We start from the raw sequence: 27,265 nt of genomic DNA on the forward strand, positions 1-27,265 counted from the left end.
CTACAATTCAAAATATATAATGCAATAAAATAAAATAATTTAAATTAATTAATTATTAAACAATTTTACTTTTAAAATTAAATTGTTAATATTCATATATAAAAATATTAAAAATATTAATATACATGTATTTTTTTTAAATACAATATATATAAAATGTATACAATACAATGATTTATTACTTCTTATGTTATTTATATTTAATTTGATTAGAATTAACAATTTACTGTACTTGATCAAATGAATACAAATTGTTAAGTGTAAAATTGAAAATGACACAGCAAAATGCAACAAATATTTCAGGACTTCTGATGGTTTTAGAGAAAGTCAAGTCAAATATTTTCTTTACAATAATATGTTCTATTAGCCCCCACTAATCTAAACACAATATTGTGATAAATATTGCGTTTGTGGATAATGGGGCGGCCATTTTGTCAACTTTCTGTTGACTGAAAATGACATCACAGTGCCGAAGGGCTGAGCTCACAAACGTCACATGACCAAACCCAGAGAACAGGTGAGCCATGATTGGTCGTTACCTGAGCTTTTAGGCACTGTGATGTCATTTTTAGTTGACAGCAAGTAAGAGTACAAGACAAAATGGCCGCCCCCTGAGAGGGATAAAAACAAAAGCAATTTTCTACTTATTTCATATTCCACAAACACAACTGACTTGACTTCCTCTCAAAATCAGAGGTGGGCAAAGTGTGGCCCACTCTGTTCTTTAGAGTCGTGCGTGTTTTTGCAACGTAGGAGGAAGCCCGAGTACTCTGAGAAACCCACACAAGCACGGCGAGAACATGCGAAAGCGGACATTCGAACTCTGAACTGTGAAGCAGACGTAAATAAAATAAAAGCACCTTTGCAGCAGGTGATTCGGTGCATTTAATTGCCCTATAATCGTAGTGTGTAATGACAACATGAACCCTCCTGTGGCTTATCCGAATCCGTGTGTAAACAGTGGCGTCATATCCGTGCAACGCAATTGTCACCTGCTAAAGAAGAAGACCGAGACACCGTTAACAAGGACGACAATGGAGGACATCCAGCAAGTGTCAATACTAAGGCGCTACAGGAGTCATCGCTGATGATGCAGGCAACACTTTTTAGACGGGGCGTCATAAGCAGAGTGACGCTTGCCTTGCTATATTTTGGAGATCGTAAGAAAAGAAGCAAATGCGGCATAAACTAATATTACCTGATTAATCAGTTGGGCCACACTAAAAATGTTGAAATGTTCCGAACCACCCGGTTCTTTTAACTGAAGTGAGCTTTCAGTTAAAATTAAAACCCTTTCTGGGGACCTTGCATTTATCTGCTCGACTGCTTATCCTGTTGGAGGTTGCAGGGATGCCTGGATGGTTGCCAGTCAGTTACTTTTTAGGGCATCTTTTGACATATTTAGACCAAAAGGTTTTCAAAGTGTGAGTAAGAAGCAGGAGTTCATTGTCATAAACCCCTCAGGAGAACATAAAATGGCCACTCAAATTAGCTTGGCAGGTTTAAAACGGCATCATATTTTCTTTATTTTTTAAAGCTATTGCAGCTCTCCTGAGGTCCGGTCACCTTGAAAACGACTTACTTCAACAAGATTATTATTTTTTCTTAACTGGGGTCATAGATTGCTATGGCTAAAGGAAATGCTGGTCATCAAAAGCAGGCTTGAATCTTCTAGGATTGCTTTCATCCATTGCTGGTATGCAAAAGATGAAAAGTTATAACTTGCAGTCACTAATTATCTTTTTTCAGCTCAAGGCTGAAGACTGGTTACAACATAAATATTATGACAATATCATCATCACATTCATTAGTGGGGACATATTAGGGACAACTGATTTTTTTTAAATTGCGTGTATACAAATAATTTGCATTGCGTCTCCAGAATGTCTGCCCACTCATCAAGTGTGAAATGAAACAACCAAGTCCATATTTTTCTGAAAATGTGTATTGCTGTTGCTAAATTTTGCAAACTGTGACTTTTGAAGCTAATTCACATCATTTGCATAATAATCGCCCCCACACAGAGTTAGTCAGTCCTCCCTTGCCACTTCAAATCCACAGCCAGACTACATTGTTTGGAACCCCTTCAGCGTCCAAGCTCACAGGCGAGTAGCGGTAGTGCTGCTTTGCCTTTTATTGCATGCGCAGATTAGCATTCGCTAACAGTGTTAGCTCTAGTGAGTGGCACATACAGTACTTGGTTGCCGCGTGAAGTTGTGTTTGGTATTTGCATGATTCACAAATATTGACGCCGCAAGCAAAAGTGTAATCCTTCATTTATGGCATCGTGGATATTTTAAAATTGTGAAAAAAAATACACAAGAATTGACATGATCAAGAGTCCTGCAATATTGATTAAATTAATATAGCCCTTTTTCCCCCTTTAAAATGGTGCCGTAAATGTATTTCGTGGATATACCTGTGGAGTTTGTGGAGGTGTGTGACATCTCGGGACTGCTCTCACTGTTGGAAATGGGATGGCTGTTGGGGTGAACCTGAATGGCCTGCAGCTGCTGAGGGACACCCGCCCCTGGAGAGAGACGCGCACAGGAAGTAAAGACATTAGCCGTAGCTGCGTGCTAGTTGAAGCCATGTGCATACAACACAGTAGACGCCTGATTGTGAGCCAGTTGAGCAGTAGCAGTGGCTAGCGGAAGCAGCAGTAGCAGGATTGGTGGCAGGCAGGCCGGAGCAGAGCAGAGCAGGTCACCTGTGAGGGAGACAGCGGCAGGGAAGCGGAAGACGGCCTGCTGGCCCTGCTGAGGCTGAGGGGCGGCGGTCAGAGTCTGACCGTGCTGCCCCTGGAGGGTCAGGGAGTGCTGCTGCAGCTGGCTCAAAGGAATGGTGGGGGTGCCGGGGGGGAGAGGAGTGCCTGCTGAAGGATGGGGGCACAGAAAAGAGTGGCACAAGGCAGAATGTGAGAAAGTGCTGCTGCGAGGAGAGAGAAGCAGGAAATCACAAAGAAGACCCCAATCACCGCACAGAAGGAATAATAAGCAAAATATAAAAATGTTATGTCCATGTGTATGTTGAGATGGCAAAACAAAATACAAATAAAAATCGCATAGTGCAGTGAACATTTGGCATTCACGGATTTCCTTTTTGCTATTTGCTGTTTTGGCGCCATCTTGTGGCATCTGGGTGATAAGCAAGGTTACGAGCAGAATTTTCAATAGAGACAATTGAATTTCATTATTAGTAGAGTGGAGCCACACTACTTCTGTCAGTGTGACAAAAGTATAAAAAAAAACTAAAAAAAAAAACTTGTTTACAGTATTTGGTTACATCCACATTATCTTCCGTATTTACATCATTTGTCCAAATGTTCCACAATCAAGTTGTTTGTTTTTGGCAAATGTCATGTTTTCTCGGGACGCGTGACATTTAGTCACATGCTGGGCCGACAGGTGCCGAGGTCGGCCGTGTTGTTCCACATGCTGCTGCCAGACAGGTGGCAGAGTGCGGACATTGGGAAGGGGTGTGGGAGGATCATGTAAGGGAAGGTTGGAGGAAGAGGAGGAAGCAAAGAGAGCGAAGAAGGAACAGGAGCAGCGTGGTGGCTATTATTGCGCTGTCCGTCAAAATGATATAGTGGGCGCCATGTGACTGTTCAGCTGTGGCAGAAGACCAAAAACACTGACAAGCACCAAATGACAGCAGCACTGGAGGGGAGGTGATTGATATAAAAACTGGGTCGTGATAGAAAATTCTGCCTTTAAACAAATATTGGCATTAGTGGTACAGTTGTTTTTCTTGTCATGTTCGGAATAATCGCCGGGGAAGCCAATTTGGATCCCCAAAACAAAGCGTCCCGAGTACAACCCTCCTAGGTTTAATCTCGTTCAGAACCACAAAAAGCAGCAGCTTCACCTCGTATATTTGGTGTAATTACAAGGCGTGATGCTTTACTGACTATTCATGCCTAATTACAGGCCATGTTCTGCTGCCCTCATTGTCAGGTCTATTGCCCCCCCCCCTCACCTAATTATTCCTGTATGTGAGTGGAAATCAAAAGGATGTGAGTGCGCTTTGAAAGGCGTGATGATGCAAACAGCCTGGCGAGTGAAGCACGACCACCTCGAAATGACGCCCGAGATGTTGGCGAGGTTCCATTTCGATTCTAATCAGTTCATCGCGGAACACGTGATGCGAATCAAGAAAACACGCTACACACCGGGCATGAACGTGAAGCCGCCGGGCAGTTGCATCACCCCCGTGGAGGCGCCGGTGGTCTTCAGGACAGTCCCGTTGGCGCTGATGCTGGTGCTGGCGGAAACGGGCGCCAGGTAGTTGGTGATGGGGAAGTTGGGCCCGCTGCTGACCTGCATGCTGGTGGAGGTGGTGGGCACGGTGGCCTGGGCGCTGCTGGTACCACCTGGGAGGCTGGTTACTGTGAAGGTGGGTTTCAGAGTATCCTGAAGCAATAGATGCAGAAAAGAGTTAGAGAGTTCTTTGGGTTCGGTCATGATTTGCCTTCATGATTGAGCCCATATTTACTAATTTTCACACTTGATTTGTTTTGGTGAAGACAATTTAGATTCAGAACAATTTTTGAGAATGTATGGTTCGTTTAGGCAAATGTGAACATTGTTGGCTGTTCGAGTCTTCAGGTCAAGGGTGAATGTTGCACAGATGCAGACCAGCCTTAAATAAGCCTCAGAAAAAATTAACTCAATTAACACTTAAGATCAACAAACTACATGTGATTCCCTGTGGCATTCATCTGTCTGTATGTGAGCTCATGACATAAAAATACAATTTAAATAAAACCTTTTACAAGCTCTTTGGGACACGCCAGCTGTTAAAAATACCCCCTTTAAAACACGCACACACACACACACACACGCACACGTAGAGAGTATGACATTTTATTTAAAAAACAAAAACAGTTTTTGCTTTGGTTTTCATAAAGCAAAAATATCACTGCAATGTATACAATAAATCATATTCAATGTGAAGTAATGTAAACTGGTTATTCCAGTCCAAATGAGTGACAAGTCAAATGTCACAGCTTTACAGGCTGTGGCCTTGTGAGTGATGTCGGGAGTTGGAATCAGGTTGGCTTAGTTGGTTGGTTGCATTAGTCTGCGTGTGAGCATCTGGTGTGAGTTGTGGTCTTCACATTTTGCATTTGTGTTTGAATGTTTGCCCCCCCTCCCCCACAATCAAGCGGTGGCGTATCTAAAGCTTGCTTCTAGAACTAGAAACACCCCCCCCCCCTCAAATAAAATAAAAAAGACCAACCAGCGCTCCAAAAATTCAAAAATAAATAAATAAATAAATAATAATAATAATACATTCTAATCATGCTGCTTTATGGGCAATAATTGGTTAATAGATCTGCCCTTGTGCATGCAACTTATGAGTCATGACTGGTTACCAGTCAAGTTTGTACCCACCCCCTTAACTTCCAGTAAGTAAGCTGGGATAGGCTCCAGCTTTCTGTGACCCTGAACAGGATCGGATGTGTATAAAATGGACACATGGATGTCCAAATGTAGCTTGCATTTATAGCCTGCTTCTCCACACACTGTGGTAAGCACCAGACTTTCGCTTGTGGGGAGCTACAATAACAACCTTAATGCGGCTTTTCCTCCCAAAAGCAGCTGGATGCACGGAGGGTAGTAAGAGGTGGGGGGTTTAAAGTAAGCACAGTATTTTCAAGGATCAATGGACGGGCGACAGGAACCAGACGTGACACAAACAGGGTACAGAAAATGGCCTGGAACCCCTCTAATTGCATCCACATGGACAACTACAAGTTCACTCTTTTGCTTGGCAAATGCAGGTTGATTTGGGTTATGAGTTGTTGCTCACTCATCCAGTATAACAGTAGAATTCAGCTCCATTCAAACATACTGAAGAAACAAAACCTCCTCAAAACTGTGCCGAGTTACCATGCCAACCCAGACCAAACCAGCATGCCGACAAAAGGCGCAATTGCACACAGAAACGTATGAGTGAATGACGTGTGACTACACAGTATGCTAATGTGAAAATCCATTGATGAGCAGAGCAGGATGTTTTGCTGAGTGGGCTGCACGACCAGACAAGAGAAGAAGGTTCCGATCCGACTGTAAAGAAACAAGCTAGTTCCCATTGATTTGCAACAGCCAATTGAGAATCACACAGAAACACACTCAGGAACATCATGACACTGAAAATACTGCGTTCCGCCGCCAATTCACAAATTTTGTTTCCCGTTATTCACTGGAAAAAAACAAACATTCTTGTGCTCTTTCTGAAACACCATAATGTGCTTAGATAGTGAACTCAACAAACAGGTAACATTAATCTCAATGTACACCAACAAGCTACAATCACCAATTACATTTAATACTGAGGCAATTGCTAATGCACGCACACATTGCGAAACGAGTCAATTTGGGAGGAATTCAAACATGTTACGTTCCACTTCATCTGGCGATTAGCGTGGGACTTTAAAAAAAAGAAGTCAACCCCCAATTTCTTTTTGACAAGAATATGTTCTATGCAGCCCCCCTGGTCTAAATATGGTATTCTGGTTGATATTGCGTTAGTGGAATATGAGTTAAGCAGCAGAATCCAGCCGTTTTTATCCATCTCAAGGTCGGCCATTTTGCGACTTGCTGTTGACTGAAGATGACACCAATGTTGCTCAGATCTAGGTAACAACCAATCACAGCTCAGCTTCAGAAAAGAGGTGAGCTGTGAATGGTCGTTGCCTGAGCCCTGAGCAACAAGTGATGTCATCTTTAGTAGACAGCAAATGGCAAAATGGCCGCCCCCTGAGATGGATACAAATGTCTGGATTTTGCTTCATAACTCATATTCCACAAATGTAATATTAATCAGAATGTCGTGGTTAGACTAGTGAGGTCACATATAACATGATTGTCGAGAAATGTTTAAGGTTGACTTCCACTTCAAACGTAGGTGGCCAAAACATGCCCAATTAAAATTAAACCGCACTAATAAACCACCAGAGGGAGCCAGAACTGCATAGATGGAAAACAACCTGTCCTTTTTAACAGATGTGCCGCTGTTAAATGGTAACATGATGACAACGCGACATTTTTAATATCGCAATATTGGCGTTAACATTACATCCCTACAAAAAGCATAATATCAAAATGCATGGATGTGTAAATAATTCTTCAAACAAATGTAAATCCATCCATTTTTCAAACCGCTTATCCTCTTTGAGGGTCACAGGCTAAATAAATATTTTAACTAATTAACTTCAATATTTGAATGAACTTTACTGTTAAACCAGATTTTCCTGAGTATAAATTCTCACTCAATTCTGAACCCTACACGAACAAATTCATGTAAATGTTGAAGGGCTGATCCTGGAAAGTGACTTTAGTCAATAACTAGGACGCACATACTGTGGACTGCCTACCTATCCATCAAGAGTGAACTTACACAACCAAGCCATTCTCTGTGAGCAGCAGATGTCAGAAAATGTGTCTAGTGTGCCAGCAAGTTATTCAGATATTGATTGAAATAATACTTTCTTCAAACAAAGTTTCTCCATTCATGACTTAGCAGTTATTTGGCCATTTTATTTTATTGAAAGCAACAATCAGATCAGGTAAAAACAAACAAAGAGATCTAGAGTTTTGTTGGATGCACAAATTTTGCATTATTGTATGATAATCAGTACAAATACCTTTACACGGTAGTGCAGCCACCACAACTAGAACGAGCATACATCATTTATTCAACATGCCTAGCCTTTATATTCATAAATACACCTTGGATCTGCTTTTAATGTTTGAAAATATAGCATAATACATCTCATTTAAAGTCTCATAAAAACAAAGGTCTCAATAGAGCGGATATTAGAGGAATGCACTAAACTGTATCCAATGTAACTTGGCCCATTAATTCACCCGTCACTTTGAGGGGGCTTTCTGAGCTGAGTGCCATTTCGGACTGTAAAATGTGGCCATATTCTCTGGAGTTTGAAAGAGCTGCCTTGGTTTATAGAACATGCGACTGACTTTGCAAACGGGAACCAGGTTAAGCAGAAGCGACATTTGTTTATGGCCGACTTTAAAGTTATCGCGCATGGCTTTTTAGAACCATGCTGACGCAGGGATCTCGTCTCTTCATCACAGCGCTTCGCTGACCGCAATGACTAAACACGCCGGCGCTTGTATTTGATGGCACTCCGAAGATTAATAATTAATCAAAGTCGGCCTTCTCACACTCCTGACGCGCAGATAGCTGCACATGTGTGTTCTGCTGTGAGTCACTTCACGTATACACAAGCGACGTGCCGAGTGTGGAGTCCATCTGCAGATCTTGGCTCTCCTCGGGGCCTCTGACAGTCCAAGGTCCTTAACCGCTTTAGTTAGACTTAGTTAAACAGCAGCGGGGAAAAAGGCAACGGGGGAGGGGCCTCACAAAAGGACTCGCAGTTGTCATCTCCTAACTGAAACGTGACAATACAGTAATTCATCAACCATTTGCTACTGAGCATCCAGGAACAATTGGTTTGTTTGCATTTAGGTAGTGACTAGTAAAATCACGCAGCTGGGCAGTTATTAACCAATCATGACGATACAAATGAAGTGGGAGGTGAAAATGAGGAGGTGGTGTACCAGGAGAGCTTGAGTGTGGTGACCGTGGCATTTATCACACCTCCTCACTGCCATTGTGCCACAGAGTGTGAATGAGTGTGTGTGCGTGCATGTGTGTCAGACCGAGCTGTCTGGGCTGCAGGGACAGGGGAGGGGACAGGAGTGCAAACAGCTGAGGGTACAGACAGCTGGCGGGAAACCCGAGCACCTCTCAGGGGGAATTAACCCCTTGCTGGCGAACGGAGGCCCCCGAGAACGATGACCGCAACTTGAGGGTACGCTTATAACAACTCTGTATTTTTTTTTATTTGTGTACTGACGACAATGTTGATTCCTGACATTGCCAGACGAGTAAAAACGACTTTTGTTGATTACTCAAGTATGTTTATGCCATACACGCAGCAACGCAACTGAACACCACAGAGCAATTTAACTGTCTACAACGAGTACGGTTTTGGTTTGAAAAGTAGCAATAGAAGTAAACACCATAACAACAGCAAAAACAAATTAAAATGGCAGAATTTGAGGGTTTTTTTGTGTCAAAAGAAAAAAAGTGTTCATTATTATTTGAACATATCACCTTGACCCTTCTGTTTTGACTGCTAATTAGGGAACTTGCCGGTAGGCATGGTGTTGTTGGGGTCGAGGCCTCACCTTCTCCTCCAAACTTATTGCTGGCTCGGCTCAATTTTTGTTTTGTCTGACCACAGAACTTTCCCCCAGAAGGTCTTATACTTTGTCCATATGATCAGCAGCAATCTTCAGTAGAGCCTTAAGGTGCTGCCTTTAGGGCCAAAACTCCGAGGGGTACTTCAAGTCAATGCACCAAGATTATTGTGGCATAAAAAAAAAAAAAGGGGGGGAAAAAAGTACCGTTTTAAAAACTTAGACTTAAATAGCGCAAATGGAACGTTAATTACAAGAAGAGCATGTGGGAAGTAGATTAGTAGAGTACTATAGTAATAAATTGTTTTTTTCCTCAAATTATTTGTTATGGAGGCTGTGCTCATGCCACCAATCTTACAAAATTCCACAAAGATGGCAGCCACATTGCTAATAATGAGCCATTTATTTTTAAGGGTGTCGTGGATTTGAAATAATAAATGATGAATAATTTTTGGATCAGTTTGTGGTATATTTGCAGTTTTATTAACTACAACTATTCAATTATAATAATAAAAGCAACTATAGACCTTTTGGGGGCCATCAACTACATGTGTGTGTGTGTGGAGTCTGCGGGCCCTTAATTAATTGGCGTCTTTGCCCTCGGAAGCATGGAGCTCAATTTTCAGAAAAGACAAGAGATGCAAACGCTTGCTTTTTTTTGTTCGCCACACTATCAATGTGACCTGTATAGCTAACGTTAACTGGCCCACTGCTTGTTTGACCACGCGTCTACTGTTCAACAGGCCCGTCTATTAACAGCACAGCTTTTTTGTTCACTGTCAAGGCAGTGCATGGTAACTGCAACGGTGTTAAAGAGCACATTATGCATAAGACTCAGCTCAAGCCAAATTTCTAAATGTGCACACCTCGGGTTCACTTCCTGTCTGCTTTAATGACTTGCAAAGGGAATCATTGAATCCACCTCTGATGCAACTTTGGAAGGGGACAAATTTACAGCTGAACTTAAGCCACTCAGCTCGCTACCTTACACATAAGACAGTGAGCCGAGGACAAGCTGAGGAAAAAGTCAGCTTGGATGAGCCATGTGAAAGGGGTTTTGGTCAGGACTCGGGGACATGATAGAAGTCTGAAGCGCATGTGAACAAGAATTGATTACACTACGAATACTAAACTACTGGACCAAAGAAGAAGAAAAAAGACCAATATCCACTGAAAAAAACACTGGAACATTATCCACCAAAGGTTGAACAGCTGTCAAGTATGAGTCAGCAAATCTTATACTACTGTATTAGTATGGCAGGAAAGAATGTTAAAATGTGACTTAGAACTTTGCCTGTAGTGTAGATCAAACTTAAAGCTCCTTAACATGTTATGCGAGAGACAACATTGAAATTTGCCCGCAAAAAAATGCATGTGAAGCTTAGAACAATTCCTATAAGTCACTTGCATTAAAATGATACCGTCTACTGCTCACACTGCAAACCCAGTGGGGATAAGATAACAAAGCAGCTGGATGTGACAAATGAGAATTGGGGGCCTACAATACATAAAGCAATGAATGAAAAGGCATGAATGCTCACAACTCAATGTATTACAAAGGAAGAAAGATACCACAACAGGACACATAATGTAGCACAGATTTCCTACGGTGGCAACACATTTCGTTGATGACCTCTCCTCAGTTGCTGACACAATAATCTCAAAATTGCAAAAGTGGACTTGTTGTAATGACGAGCCATTCATTCAAAGTTTAAGGTGACAGTTGGCAGTCTGCGCTGGTGTTGGTCGGACGGCCCATTGTACAGTGTAGTGGTGGCCGCCCGGCCGGCCCTCATCTAATCTCCCATTTGCTGGATCCCATCTCGCAGCCTGTCACCCTGCCAGCAACATGGAATTTGCAGCTCCATTTGGGACTGCTAAAAAAGGCAAGGCAGCCCAAGTGGAGGAGGTGCAGCCAATGACTGCTGACCTGTCCAGTTGCTTGCTGTAAAATAAGGAGGTGGAGGGGTGGGAGATTCGGCATGTGTGTGTGTGCGCGCGCGCGGACGGTACTCTTTCCAAACACTGATTGACCTGACCGCTTTCATATGAGTGATTATCAGCAAGGCACCTTCAAAAGATAGACAACCTAGTTCTGATCCTCATTATTTCTAAATGGAGGTTGACAAGTTAAAAATAATTCACTGGTAAAACATAAACATCTTATAACATTTTCAATTGTATTTCCCCCCCTAAATCTATGCTCAACATAAAAATGTATTATCCTTTTTTTATTTTTTATTACTTAAATCTCTATCCACATTTGGGATGTTTTGTTTCTCAAAATGACAAAAATATGATGCCTAATGTTTAACCCTATTAGGTCCAAATTATAAATTTATCTCGAGATAAATCGAGATTAATCTGGAAAAGGTACAGAATGTTCATGTTACTTGCGTCTTCTCTCACCTCATGATCTACGAGTGACGGCGAACTAATGTTACATGCAGTATATCTGGTCGCGACACGTTTATATATACATTTTAAATGACATTTTCTTGAAAACGTCTTGTGTGGTGGCCATTTTACTTGGGTTCCCCGCCCAAGTATTAACATGGTGTGGGAAACACTGCATGCCAATGACAACTATTGGTGAACCCTTGGTGAAGCATGATGCTAATTAATTGTTTCAGACATAAAATATCAAACTGCAGAACTTGTTGTCCTGCCATATGTTTTAAAGGGGACATTCTGAAACTTTTTAATAGCTTGTAAACAAACTGTTGGCTCTCTAGAGTGCCAGGCCACACATCAAACGGGAAATTAAACAACAAAGCAACTGTTTACTCACTGCCTATTTCTGAAAATGTGTGTGAGCCATTCGGAACCCCCCCCGCACTGTGTTTCTCAGCCTATGGCTTTGCAGCAAGGCTGGGCAAAGATCTATCGGCCTCAAGCCACACTTGGACCACAATCTCTGAAATATGATGCCAATACCAGAAGGTCAAATTACGTTTTGAAATTAAGGCTAGCTAAAAGCATTTGCTTCTGATAAGTGGCACATACTTGATTGGTTCAGTTGTCGACATGGTGGGTTGTTTGTGATAGCCGATGTTTTGCTGCATGCATCGCATGCACACATCGGCAACTCTAATTGACAAGTGTATTAAGCGCTGTGTATGAAGTTTTTCTTCTTATTATTATTTTCTTCATGGCCACTCACTTCACTTCAACAAGTAGAAACTGCGTGTCTCTTTCAATCTCATAGCTCCATACTTGGTTGTCATGGTAACGTGCTTGGCCTTGGCTCTAGAGCGAGTGGTGTGAGACAGGACCACCCCCTCAAAACGGGCTAAGTTTCACAAGCTCTAAATAATAGGGTGTAAGGGAGGGCTGCACGATATTGGAAAAATACGTGATACTGATATTATGATATTTAATATGTACCTAGAGATATCTAATGAGATTTTTTTTCATGTAAAAATGTATTGTTATAAAGTTATTGTAATAACTTACAATTATCCATCCGTTCATCCATCCATCCATCTATCCTGTACATAGTATACAGTATATATAAATCAAGTTATTTAGTGTTAGCAATGCTCCTCGAAAGTGTTCTCCTATCGGATGGCGATGCACATTTAAGGTTGCATTTTATTGGTCCACGTCAGATAAAGCATACGACTGACTATATGAAAGTATTCATTTATTGCACATCTTCGCGATACGCATATATAAGTATTATCGCAATGCCAATATTTTCTAGATATTTTGTGCAGCCCTAGCTTAAGGTGTGCTGTAATTCATAATAAGAACGGTTTTGCAAATAGTGAATGCGTAATGCCTACACAGACATCAGTTCATGCCTGCCTCTAATCTTTGTAGCTGTTCTCCTCTTCTTTTTTCTCTCTCTCTCGTGCTATCCACTTCAGACTGAACTGTTTATACGGCTTTAGACTGTATGACGTACTGCTCCCAATAAATAGTGGCTAGAAGGCGCAGAGGTGCACACACTATGCAACCTAAATGCTGCATTGCACTGATTTAATATTCAAGAAAGATCAAACAAAAACAAAAAGATCACTTGAAAAATGTTACATGTCTACCAACAGACTACAATTTGTGCATCAACAAGTAGTATCTGGCCCATTACTTTCTGATGCAAATATTTAAATTATAAGGGAAAAGTTCAAACAGAAATTTGACAGATCAGTCTGATGTCACGCCGTAAACATCACATAGAGCATGTCAGAGGAGGCGGCTAATAGGATGAACTTGAAGAGATTCAGATAGGAGAGTTCAACTATCCAATCAATCCATCCATTTTCATTAGCACTTGTCCGAGAGAGAGTATCTATCCCAGCTGACTTTTGGTAAGAGACAGGGTAGACCTGGAATCCATATTTAAGTCAGTACAAAACTTGATTGCTCACACAGACAGACAGCTTGCATCTACCAAACAGGCAATATTGGCATCTTTAAATACTGCATCTGAAATGCAGGTGCAATTCAACAACACACAGCGGTGCCAGCGTACCACAGGCAAAATAAAAAAAGCAAATTACTTTCAAACGTCAATAACAAAAAAGCATGGCGATATATTTTACAGTCGTGGTCAAAAGTTTACATACACTTGTAAAGAACATAATGTCATGGCTCTCCTGAGCGTCCAGTTATTTCTACAACTTAGATTTTTCTCTGATAGAGTCATTGGAACAGATACTTTATTGTCACAAAAAAAGATTCAGGAATTTTTGTTCTTATATGACTTTATTCAGGGTTAACAGAAAAATGGTCCAAATCTGCTGGGTCAAAAATATATATACACAGCAACATGAATGAGCAATATTAGCGACTTAGAAAGTTTGTCAATGAAATGAGCGTCAGCCTCGTAACTTCTTGTGTGTGATTTTGAGTGCCTGCAACTTCTCTGAGGCCATTGAAATAGTGCTCATGGGATACCAATACCCACAAACGCTACAATGGACATTCAAAAGGAGCTCAACGGTGTCAAAACGGATCTGAAAACGCAAATCATCGACTTGAACAAGTCAGGAAAGTTGCTTGGAGCCATTTCAAAGCATCTGCAGGTCCCAAGACCAACAGTGCAAGCAATTGTTCGCAAATATAAAGTGCATGACACTGTTTGTCGCTGCCATGATCAGGAAGAAAATGCAAGGTGTCACCTGCTGCTGAGAGAAAAGTGGTCAGGAGGGTGAAGAGCCAACCGAGAATCACCAAAAAGCAGATCTGCCAAGAATTAGAAGCTGCTGGAATTCAGCTGTCAGTGTCCACAGTGAAGCGTATTTTTGCATCGCCATGGACTCTGAAGCCGCCGTGCAAGAAGGAAGTTCTTGCTCCAAAGGCAGCACCTTAAGGCTCTACTGAAGATTGCTGCTGATCATATGGACAAAGTATAAGACCTTCTGGGGGAAAGTTCTGTGGTCAGACAAAACAAAAATTGAGCCGAGCCAGCAATAAGTTTGGAGGAGAAGGTGAGGCCTCGACCCCAACAACACCATGCCTACCGGCAAGCACGGCGGTGGTAGTATTATGCTGTGGGGCTGTTTTGCTGCCCATAGAACTGGTGCTTCACACAGAGTAAATGGGATAATGAAGGAGAAGGATTCAATTCCTTTTTTCTTTTTTTCCCCCAAAATCATCTCCTCAAAGTTTGGGTTTGGGGCAATGTTGGGTGTTCCAACAGCACAATGACCCAACCACACATCAAAAGTGGTAATGGAATGGCTAAATCAAGCTAGAATTAAGGTTTTAGAATGGCCTTCCAAAAGTCCTGACTTATTAAACCCCATTGAGAACATGTGGACAATTGTAAAGAAAGTCCCTGTCAGCAAGCCAACAAATGTAACTGAGCTGCACCAATTCTGTCAAAAGGAGTGACCAAATATTCAACCAGAAGCTTGTGGATGGCTACCAAAAGCGCCTAATTGAAGTGAACATGCAACCAAATATTAGCATTGCTGTATGTATATATTTCACCCAACAGATTTGCTCACTTTTTCTGTTAACCCCGAATAAAGTAATAAAATAACAAAAATTCATGAATCTTTTTTGCGACAAGAAAGTATCCATTTCAAATAATCTATCAAAAGAACAAAAACAAACAGAGTTGTAGAAATAACTGCAAGCTAAGGAGAGCCATGACATTATGTTCTTTACACGTGTATGTCAACTTTTGATCACGACTGTAGATTTTTCTGTCACTTGGTAATGTTTTTCTCTGCCTCTTCCACAAACGCTTCCAATTATACCATCTTCAAACTTACTTTTGCACTTGCAGTGTTCTCCCAGATGTTCCATGGTGAAAACCATAAGAGCGCAAAAGCCTCTTTTTACGGTGGTCTCCACCACTTTTACAACGGTTGCCAACAGTGTGTGTAATCTGCTACAGAGTGTGAACTTGGCAAGCACCATTTGGATCTTACTAAAAGACGGCAATCTTAGCATTACACCCACCAACAGCCCACGCAATTTTCTCTTTGCTAAGAACCTGCAGACTGATGTACACGTCAGGCTCTGCTGACGATTATAGGGTTGATCAGGACGAGGGTGGTGCACATTGCGGAGGTCTCATCAGTGGGCCACACTGGTTCCCCACAGTCTAAGAGAAACAACACCAAACGCGATACAAAGTATCGCTCAAATGATCCCATCGCAGCCGCTCATATCAACATCAACGCTCCGTATCACTATATGAGTGGTGGGGTCGGTGGGAGGTGGGGAATCACAGGACTCCAAAGACAGCTGCAGCTTATAAGGAATGCGAGGGGCCTCACGCCAAGAGAGCAAGCAGGGAAACCATACCATATATGGAAACGGGAGCAATCTAAATTTTATCAATGAGCAAAGCGGGCATGAGAGTGGCTTAACATGCAAAGCTTGGTCTCCCATCCTTGACGGAGTATGTACGCGTTAGCGAGGGCCTTGGAAAAACAGCACGCAGGCAAACAGGCCTGAGAGTGTCCATCGTCCAAGGGGAGAACGTAAGCAGTCTAAACAGTGGAGACAATCTTGGCTTCAGCACGTGACTGCATGAAGGTGCGGACAGCGAACGCCTTCTGCTGAGTAATAGAATTACTTCACTTAGTTCAAACTCGCAGAACTCTGAAACCACACACTGGGAAATAAATAAATAATAAATAACTTGCCAATTATTGTATTTTATTACCCTCCCCCATAATCAACAGCCAATATTACAACATTGTTATCAGAAGCTAATGCTAGGAACTCTGTTAGCTATGACTCCATGCTAACAGCACTCTTGTTTACCTTTTTGGCTGTCATTGGCTACAAAAACTCTGTGTGGGGGTGGTGGTTATTATGTAGCAGTAAGACTTTCAAAAATAAGAAGAAGATTTTTTAAAAAAATGCTCGGTGGTTTACTCAAGATAAATTTTTATCTAAACATTAAAAAGTCAATTTTCCACAATATGTCCCCTTTAAGATACAGAGTACTCATTTGCACCTCTTCATTTTTAGTTCATGGTTGAAATAGGCAAGACTCCATTTTTATAAGATACTGTTGTACAATATCAAATAATTTTAGCTCCCATGTCAACCCTCTCCCTCCCCGGAAAACCCCTTTTTATGATTGGTCGATTTCAGGAAGTGAGCCCAGGGGCAGCGTCCTTGCACTTTGTCCCAGTACGTCATACATGCAGCGTCCCTGGAGTAGACTGTGGACAAAAAGCAGCTGGCCTGGGATGATCAAAAATAAGAATAAACAAAAAATATTGGAAAAAGTTTGGCGTTGTTGTGCAAGCGGTTTCTTCCTGCTAACTCCAAATAATTCAATTTTAAGGATGGCGATGGGGAAGGTTTGCTGGGAACGTTGAAATGGATGAATGGTTGGATGGATGCAATTATGGAAACACAGCCGAAATGTTAGTCTTGCTCCAAACCAAAGCAGACAAATGAAGAGAAGCTGTTCAGGATGCTGCAGCTCAAACAACAATCAACACACACTACTCTACGTTAACACACCACTCTGGTCCATTTAGAGCCTTAGAGCCTGTTTACACCAGGCAGTACAGTTTGACTACATTTGGTACACTAACTGTACACACTTTTTTTTTTTCATTTCTATTGTCGAATACTAAAGTAACTTATCTGTATTGGCATTAATTGAAGTGGTACACTTGCTAAAGGGTGGCTCTAGACATCAGCAGTTTGTTGATTGGTTGACAACGTATTGCCACTTTCAATGGAATGGGAATAAAAACATAAAACACATTTTCTTAATTAAACAAATGCCGCTTTTCCACTAGAGATACACCGATGTTGTTTTAGGGCCGATACCAATATTTTGACTTTTGGCTATGGTACTAAAGAGAAAAAATTACCACACTACTGTCCTCACTGATAATGATGATAATGATGATGATGATGATGATGATGATGATGAAGAATGTGCTCCACCAACGAGTGACCAGTAGCAGTCATCCCAACTGACCAGGTACAAGAAATACCACCATCTTTTTTTTTGCCAACGGAAAAGCACCAATAGCTACAAGAGAAATGTAGAACCGAGTGCAGTTGAAAGAGCAGAGGATTTTTCACTTGCATCAATGAGTCAGGAAAAAACAAAACAATACAACATGTCCTCCATTGTTCGTTTTATTCTGTGTTCCACTGTCACTGTCAAATGTCTGACGGGAAGCAGGGTGCTTTAGCATCTTCTTCCTTGAGACATGAGAACTCGGCACGTCTATGTCTCTGAGCCATGCTGGATTTACACGGCATGGTTCAAGTGACACAATTCAGAGGTTTCATATTCGGAAGAAACATACCGTCAATTGAAACAAAATCAAAATCAGGCACTTGAACTTGCAGTGTAAATCCAGCTTACGTGTCAGATACGTCACAGTTGACCAATTACTGAATACAGAGAAAAAGATGAACCTGGCTGCCTGCTCACTAAAATCCTTTAACATATCATGATTTGTTCATTAAAAAATTTATTTGTTATCATTAACCCAAATAACAACTTTTTGAGTGAGGACAACGTTTTGGAGACACTTGACTGATTTTCGCAGCTCTGTGTCTTATCCATAGCCGACGTAGATAAACATGGAGGCGCTTCATATAGCAGGCGTGCGTGTTTCTCACTCCAACACAAACCAGATCTGCTGTGATTTATCTTGAGCGGTGTTACGAGGCTTTCCTGGAGAAGAGGTCAGCGGTGTTCACAGCAGACAGCTACCTTATCTGCCTCATCCCCAGTCCGGGATATTTTTTATTTCATTTTTTAAATGAGTCGGTGCTTAGAGGCCTCACACTCAACAGGCAAGAGTTTTAAAAAGTATGTTTACAATTGGACTGATTATTTTCCATACGGCTTGTGGACTTCATTTATGTGTTGGTTTTTACTTCTCCACACAGAGAGTGGGGCTTCCATTAAAAAAAAAAAACGTTTCACTGATTGCAAAGCAAAGCGTGACTGTTCAGCACGCCTCATAAGAGTTGAAAGAGTGAACTCTAAATTGGCTTCATAAAAATAACACGGTAACAGAAACAACAATGGAGGACATCCAGCATTTCATGTGCTTCTTTCTTGGTCTCGAAGAAAACAAGCTTTGTTTGAGAAAAAGGCCCATTTTCTCTTGTTCCAACTCAATATTGTTTGCTATTGTTGCAGGGGGGTTGATTAGTCTCCTTTTGAGTGGAATCTCAAAATTCTAATATTCATTTCGGAGTTTTAACGGTAAGTAACAGTAACAGTAAGTCACATTCCGACTCGGGTCCAATTTATGATTTTGTCGGTGCAGTAGAAATTGAACTCTATCGTACATGGAGAACCCCTTGTATATGAAAACGGGTGCAGTGTTCTAATGTGAAGAGATCAACTTGACCCTAGAACAGTTGTTTATTTTTGATAGAAAAAAAATATTTTAACAAATTGGAGAATGATCAGCTTCCTTGAACAGAACAGATATTTGACCTGCTGTATTTCAGTCTAGATTCACCCTTTAGCTACAGATAACTTAATTTAGTAGTACCCTACATTGGAATTAACTAAACCAAACTATACTACTTGGTGGAAACAGAGCTTTAACGACTCACCTTGGTGTCGCCCATGCTCTCCGACTCAGACACCTGGTAGGTGAGGTCCGTCTCCTCGAAGCCCGTCGCACTCATGCGCTGGTCTGTGGAGGGGTCCGAACGCGGCGGTGAGTCCGGCGAGTTGAGGCACGTTTGGATCAGCGCTTTGCCCGTTTCACTGGTGATCATGGGCTGGAGTTTACGCGTGGCGAACGTGTAGACGTGACCCGTTTCGCTGGCCACGAGCAGCAGAACTTGAGTTCCCGTCAGGGTGGAGAGCTCGTAGGCCTGGTGAGGACAGAGCGGTTACAGGTTAACAATTGGTTCACATTGCGACTGAATGAGAGCGGCATATCTCCAAAGAGGATCGATATTGTTTTTCTCTCCTTATTAATAACTTTATAAATGGAAAAAAAAAATAGTAAATTACTTTTTTGAAAATGAGGAGGGGATGTAGTAGACCCCAAAAAGGTGAACATCTGGAACAAACAACCTAGTCAAGAAAACATTGCTAAACTAAAAATAGCCTGGTAGTCATGTGTGACGTGTCGTTCAAATAAAGCCAAAATAACGTTAAGATAAGGCTTCCAGAATAGAGCGTGTGATAGCGTTGAGAGACTGATTGCAGGAGGGCAGCCGGCTGCACAGGAAGGGGGAGTGACAGTGGGCCAGCCCCGGGGCAGGATGCGATTGGCTGGAAACCACGAGGCCACCAGCGCACTCTGCATTATTGTAATATATAATGCAGACGCTCGGCCCACCCGGCGCACAACACAACACACACGCCAGATGAAACGCGGCGAGGCTGCACTCAGAATGAACTTGCGAAGAAGCCTTTATATCTAAATGACTCATCACTTATGTGGAGGATGTGTGCGATGCTGCCAAGGCACAGAGCCGTCGCCATCACCTCGCTACACTCAGCGTGAGCCAGAGCCGCAGTTAGCTGATAGAACCTAAATTGGTTTATTACGCCGTAATGGAAGCGTGCAATCGAGCATGGGACTTTTAACATTGCGATGCTGTAATGATAGCAGTACTGTTGGCTCAATGATAACCACCACGTGGTCATGGCAAAAAAAAATACACTGGAGTAAAGAAACTATAAAGAAGCCTAGAAGATGCAGAGAGTGAAGCAAGCAGCTCTTATTAGCTCTTTAATGGCGGCAAGGGGGCAGTGTCAATCAGCCAGTACAAAAAAAGGACTAATTTGTCAATTTGGGGACGCTTTGGTTGCGCTACAAGCTCGGTAATGACTGCAATGTGCACCATTCTCCTCATAAATATTCACAACTGCAGGGGGTTCGGGGTGGGGGGTAAATTTATTGGCTGCACCACCACACAACTTTTCAGACACATGAACATAAATACATGTGACATACACAAATAATAACATGAGAGAAAGCAATTACATTTATACAGTGTTTTCACCATAGAACAATTTGGAGAGCACTGCAAAGCACAAAGTGACGTTTGAAGTGATGGAATTGGAAGTGTGAGTGGCAGACAAACAGAAATGAAATTTAATGTTTTGTTGTTTTTTTTATCCTTTTGAGGAAGCCCAAAAACAGATACAAGTCATCTAGTTTGATTGAACTTGTCCTGAACATTGCGTTTAAAACTTAGGACAGCACACATGAAAAACTTCTCTGGGAGGGGCCAGCGCCAATTCATAGTGTGCTAAAAACAAATAACCCAGAAGGAAAGGCAGAATTGAAAGGAGATTTGTCATAAGTGATATATGGCATGACTCCTTCTTGTGATTGGCTCCAAGTCAGCTCTTAAATTGCAATTGCATAGATGCAGCACTGGCACCACATTGCATCCGGATTAGCACTTGATTTTCAGGCGTGATATTTAAAAGACGCAAAAATCAGCAATCACAATGTTTCTCAGCTTTGATAAATCACATTACCTGTGCTAAATTCATCTATTTGCATTTAATCCTCTCAAGACGCACCAAATACACTATGCAGCAATTTTGCAGGTTTGGCACAGGCAATCCTGGTAGTGCCCGGTTCCTAAATTAGCTTACACATCTGTTTGCATGAGCAATCAAGTTTGTGCATGTTTTTGCATGTGCAAACCTTTAGTAAATCAATCAGGCCCAATAAAGATCAGGGATTATGGTCAGACTCAAGATCTAACGTGTTTTAGATTAGGAAACTCCCCTTATAGGAAATACGGTAGTTTAAATCCAGCAGAAATGCAGATGTGCCTGACATGAAGTCAATCACTGCAAAACGACAAAACAAAAAGCATCCAGCTCTAAGTTTGTGAACAAGTGACAGCGTACATGATGATTCAAGTATTTGGACACTGCGGGAATTTACTCTTCACACACAAGGCCACTTATTTCAGGTGAAGATGCCTGATGTGGCGGTTATTGTGATGGTGGGTGTACTGCCAAATTCTGAGAAACACCAATTTCAAGTGGTAGAGAAATGAACATTCAATTGACGGGCAACAGCTCTGGTGGACATACCTACGGTCAGCATACCGATTGCACACTCCCGCAAACTTGCGACATCGGTGATAAAACTGCACATTTTAGACCCGACTGGACTTTATTGTTGGCAGCCTAAAGGTACGCCATTTGCAACAATGATGCTGTTGAATCTGCGTCTTGATTTGCACAGCTGTGACGTGGACACATTATTTCGGCAAAGGAGAAGCGTTCACTCTGATGTAGACAGATTTGTGAGTCAAATTTGAGCGAACTAGGCCTTTTGTGTGAAAGGTTGCTCAGTATTGATATCTTGCACGGACATTTTACCTGACAGTGGTCTACTTTTTTTTGCAATTGCAAAACGCAACTTGTAAAAAAGGTCCAAAAAACCCGGAAACAAAAAAAACCCAGACATCTCACATCTCTATAACTGATTTGACCAACAATTGAATTGGACTGAAGGTCGTCTCTTTTAATTCCAAAATGTCTTGTGAGATCCAATAAAGTTTGACATGGCATCACAAAGGATGGCAGTTTAGGCTCAACTTTTGCAACTGTGTGGACATTGCAGCAGCTTTTTGCAAGTGCAGTCTGGACCTTGCAGTATCAGCGGCTCATGAGCTACAGCCACAAAATTCTAAATAAAAGTGCATTGCATGTTGCCTGCATCTTAAAATTACAAAAGGTGCAACAACAGAAGACGCATTATCCTTCCCACTGAAGCCAAATGAAGGCCGTGCGAGTTATGCAGGGAGTTATTTGGGCGTAACCATATCAGCGACATGGTGACTCTGCGAATGAACACACAACTGCTGTTGACAAAAGGGGAAATCAGTAGCTAATGAAGCAACCTGCCACTTGAGAGCGAATAAGAATTCCTCTAAGAAGGGAGATGCCTCGGCACATCCTTCAAAAAGAGACTACCCCCCCCCCAAAAAAACCCCACTGAAACCTCTTTACCATGCTTTATCTTTGTGTTGTAACAACACTTTTAGACAGTCCCTCCCCACGGCGTGTCAAATGATGTTCATGTTTCCAAGAGCCTACATAAAGAAACCTCAGTTTCCACGACAACGATCTGAGATACATAGAAGAAGAGGGGGTGATAAAACAAGCAAAATGCAGCAGGCTACAATGTGCATGTGCATAGTCGAGATTATTATTATTATTATTATTATTTAAATAGCGTCGACGATTTTGTGATAGCTGCACTTGACTCAATGCAGAACTTGGACTACATAACACAATGACATACCGACACACAGAGCCCGTGAACGCAACCCCGCGCTTGTCTGGTTTGTGCGTGTGTGTGTCTCTGGGGTTTAATCAGCTGTTGGCATCTAAAGGCCTACTGCTGCTTTGCCCGCCACATGGCCGCTGCCTGCGATCAGCGTGCCGCTTCGGTGGCGCGAGGGACAGCCAGCGCACCGATGGCTGTCCTGGCAACCGTTCACTGCATGAGGTGCTCTGGTGCGTAGTGTTTGAAATAAAAAGAAGAATACATCAGGCGGGCAAAGTGGAGAAAGTTACTATGGGTGAGATCGAAAGCATCACGTGTGAAGGGACTTGCGGGTTGCCATGGTCATAAATAGAAGTGTCATTTGACCATGTCTATTTGAAACCTATTCCTTGCCATGCACTGGCTTACATAATATTTCAAATACATTTCCGACTGATCACTTCATGGGTTTGAATATTAGGTTTAGCTTGCCTGCCTCACGGTTGAGGGTCAGCGGTCCGATCCGGGATGTGCACTTGGCCATCATTGGCTCCAGGTGATCACGCGACATTGCTTGGCCTATCTGTGCTGCAGGGAATTTGGTGCGTTTAGTAGTCGAATTGTAGCTGTTGTGATTTCTTAATTGTTCCCATTGTATCAATTCTGCTGCTCTTTATTGAGTCCTGGGTTCCATCTTAAGGCTACTCTCCCTGTTCATTTTGTTCACCAAACCCTACTGTATACCTATGTCAGGGGTCTGCAACGCACATGCGACTCTGGAGCCACATGTGGCTCTTTGGTCCCTCTCTTGTGGCTCCCTGTGAAAAATTGTAGAAAGTAAATGTATTTGAATCTTTTTAGATAAAATATTATTTAAATAAATTAATGATATAGGCTTTAAAAAAATGAGGCTGCACGGTGAATGGCTTGTTAGCACGTCCACCTCCCAGTGCTGAGGGCGTGAGATTTGAGTTTGGGCTTTGGCCTTCATGGGTGGAATTTGCATGTTCTCCCCGTACCTGTGTAGGTTTTCTCTGGGTGCTCTGGTCCCCTCCCACATTCCAAAGACATGCATGGCCGGTTAATTAAACACTCTAAGTTGTCCCTAGGTGTGAGTGTGGATGGTTGTTTGTCTGCCCTGCAATTGGCTGGCAAACCGTTCAGGGTGTACCCCACCTACTGCCCAAAGCCAGCTGGGATAGGCTCCCTTGTGAGGAGGAAGCGGTTAAGGAAATGGGTTGATGGATAAAAATTATTATTTTTTTTTTTTATTAAGCCAAAAAAAAAAAGGAGACAAAATGGTAAGTAATTGTTTTTAATTACCATAAAATGTCCATGAAATTCCCAAAAATGAGAAGTGAATAAAAAAGGCAGAAAAGAAAATGCTCAAAAAGTAACCATCAACTATTCAAAAACAAGAGAAAGGCAGAAAATTACTATAAACTAAAATATCGTTGGATCACCAAAAAAGTCAGAAAATGCCCCAAAACAAAGCAAGAAAGCAAAAAAAATTACCATAAAATGTCCACAAAATTGCTAAAAATATCAGAAATTTGACAGAAAGGCAGAAAAGCCTAAACATGTATGAAAAATGAAGTCTGAAAAATTACACACACCCTAAAAAATAACAAATACAATCCAAAATATGAAGACTAAAAAGGTACAAGAATTATGAATATGTACGTATTGGATGCTGCTGTCATATTTTTGTGTTGTTGTGCAGCTCTAATTAGCTCTTGGGCCGTCAGCACTAACACACCGTTTCCTTCATCACAAGCTTCAAATATTTTGCGGCTCCAGACACATCTTTGCTTATTTATTTGGCGTAAATGGCTCTTTTGACACAGGAAAGGTTGCTGACCCCTGACCTATGTCTTGAATTAGAATTTTTTAAATCATATTTATTTTTTCAATAAGGAAGGGTTATGTGCTTAGGAAACTGGTGGGGTATAGTACCCCCAACAAGGTTAAGAACCACTGTTTTGACGAAATTGTGTGATTGTTCATTCATGTGTGCCATAATTGGCTGGAGACCTGTCAATGCTGAGACAGACTCAAGTTTGTAGAGTTGGATTAACACTGATTTAATTCTGATCATGAAGACATGTATGAATGAAAACAAATATTAGATACACCTGCAAATTGTAATACAATAATTTTGCCCGTACAATGTCAACCCGTTCACTTTTATGAGGTGTTGCATGATCATGATAGGTCATCATATCAGACAAACGACACAGACGGAGCATTAAGTCCTTAAGTGCAGGTGTACCTAATAGTTTGTTTGTATATGCCTGCAAGGGAAGCAAAACGAGTGATACTTGCAAACGACTGCAGCATGCGATGTTGACTCACCTTCTTCATAATGCCAGTCTTCCTCTTGCTGAAAGTGGTGTAGCGTCTCAACTTGTTGTCAATAAATTCCATCTTGATCTTGACACGACCACGTGTCTTCTTCCCCGGCTTGGCCCCCGCGACCCCCCCGGGAACCAAGCCGTACCCACCGGGAGTTCCGCCGACCTCCTGGCCCGTGACAGCGGCTTCCATCTCGGTTCTCTCCCGCTTCACCCCTCTCCTGCTGTCCCCGAGCGAACCCACCGGGTCGTCGTCATCCCCCGAGTCCGAGTCGTTGTCCGAGCCGCTGCACAGAGGCACACTCTCTCTGTCCGGGTCGAACCTGGCTCCGTGAGGCAGCACGATCCCCGCGTTGAGACCCACCATGCCGCCCTGGATGGCGGCCTGAAGCGGGCTCACGCCGGTCCCGTTCCCGGACCTCACACCTCGTGGACCCCCCGGACCGTTCGCCCCCAACATCCCGAGCGCTTCCCTGGTTCCGTGCCGCCCGGCCCCGCTCGCGTTCTCACCAAGCCCGACTGAAGCTTGCCCTGCTCGGATCAAGACGGGACGATTCCCGCCACCGACACCGAGCCCGACGGTACCTCTAGTTGAAGCTGACGCGTTTCCTTGTGGTGCCGACCCAACCTGGCTCGGTAACATTCTACTTAGTGGCGCGACTGTGTTTGATGCCAGCCCACAAAGCTGGAGCTCGTAAATGACTGACAAAACGCATGCACGGCCGGGTCACAGAATGTAAACAAAGCGGCTCCGTTGGCGTTTCGACAGAGTCCGGGAAAGAAGGGAAACAAACTTTGACAAGTGATGCTGCCTACTGGACCTTCGTAAGCAGCCTCAGTTCGCTTCGCCCTCCTCTAATGTCCAAAACTCTCAGCACTTTCTCAAAAAGGAAAAGACGGAAAGCGCCCGCCATGTTGTTCCGCCATAGCACGCAGTCCGGGTTGTGAACTGAAACCAAGGCAAACACTGACTAGCTAGTGACATAATAATACTCAATTACCCAACAATAGCACAATGTACTCTGTTTCGTGTTTTGGAATGTATGAATAAACAACATTTCAGCTCAGCGTTTATACCTGCGGACTAATATGATGGCACAGGAACTACTTTCCTCCTTATAAAGAGATACTGTTTCCTTATATGGTGTTGTCGCTCCTTATTTGGTGAGTCACAGCGGTGCTTCCCGATTGGCTGAGGATTATCACAGGCGTGCGGCTATTGGTCGCAAGGGTACTTATTAGCATAAATACCAACATGGTTGCGCTACCGACAACGTCATTCTGGCAGAGGGACCAAAAAAACGAAACATTCAAGTTTTGTTGCCTACTCACCATTGGTCCTAACTGTTGAAAATGATACTTAAGTATTTATTAGTTTACTTTTATGTTACTGTATAGTTGTTGAATCAACTGTAATATACAATACAGACATGTAGTTATTGTATGTGGAAAAAATATAGTCTATTAGTCAAAGCATATATTTAAAAAAAAAAGTTTAACAGTTTTGTCAATCAATTTCTCTGAGTAAGGATCTTAAATTAGATTAAGTTTATAGTGTCATAACCATAAAGAACACCAATTCATTAGAAAAGAAAAAAAACGCACTTAACATTAGCTAGTTAAACAGCGAAAGAAGAGTGGAGTTAGCAGAGTACGATTTACCGGTAATACTTAGTAGATATTCCCTTGGCAGAAGTTGGCACAATTATGTGGTGTCTACCATTAAGCATGGTGAGTTGGTAAAGCATTACATCATCACCGTCTAGAAATGAAAAGTTGTTGGACTGATCTTTTCAGGATGCATGCAGCACTTTTGATTCATATCTTGTCCTTGCATAGTGGATTATTCAAAAGGGGAGTAAAAAATACATACCGCCCTCTAGAGGCTCTTTAAGGAAATTACACCATACGATATTGGGTGGGAGGAAAACAGGGAAATAAATAGGCGTGCATCTGGTAACAAACAATCTGCATTTACGCTTATATAATTTATTTTGCATTATTA

General features: G+C 42.2%; 1 protein-coding gene across 5 annotated transcripts in view; it reads right to left on the bottom strand.

The window, feature by feature from the left end:
- Nucleotides 1-26,291, bottom strand: part of srfb (serum response factor b) — a 30,499-nt gene extending 4,208 nt beyond the window's left edge. Inside the window, exons 1-5 of one of the 5 annotated variants that reach the window (XM_086092396.1) lie at nt 25,262-26,291; nt 19,293-19,526; nt 4,175-4,415; nt 2,711-2,875; nt 2,420-2,530 (exon numbers count right to left, since the gene is read on the bottom strand). In XM_086092396.1, coding sequence (XP_085948522.1) covers nt 2,420-2,530; nt 2,711-2,875; nt 4,175-4,415; nt 19,293-19,526; nt 25,262-25,903 — 1,393 coding nt within the window. In that variant the 5' untranslated portion in view covers nt 25,904-26,291. Of the gene's footprint in view, nt 1-2,419; nt 2,531-2,710; nt 2,876-4,174; nt 4,416-19,259; nt 19,527-25,261 lie in introns of all 5 variants that reach the window. The other 4 variants (XM_086092395.1, XM_086092394.1, XM_086092393.1 and 1 more) reach the window with 4 other exon arrangements.
- Between the last annotated feature and the right edge of the window lie 974 nt (nt 26,292-27,265).

This window comes from Leptonotus elevatus, chromosome 13 (assembly GCF_054856555.1).
Source record: "Leptonotus elevatus isolate MCC_2025b chromosome 13, RoL_Lele_1.0, whole genome shotgun sequence".
Lineage (NCBI taxonomy): Eukaryota > Metazoa > Chordata > Actinopteri > Syngnathiformes > Syngnathidae > Leptonotus > Leptonotus elevatus.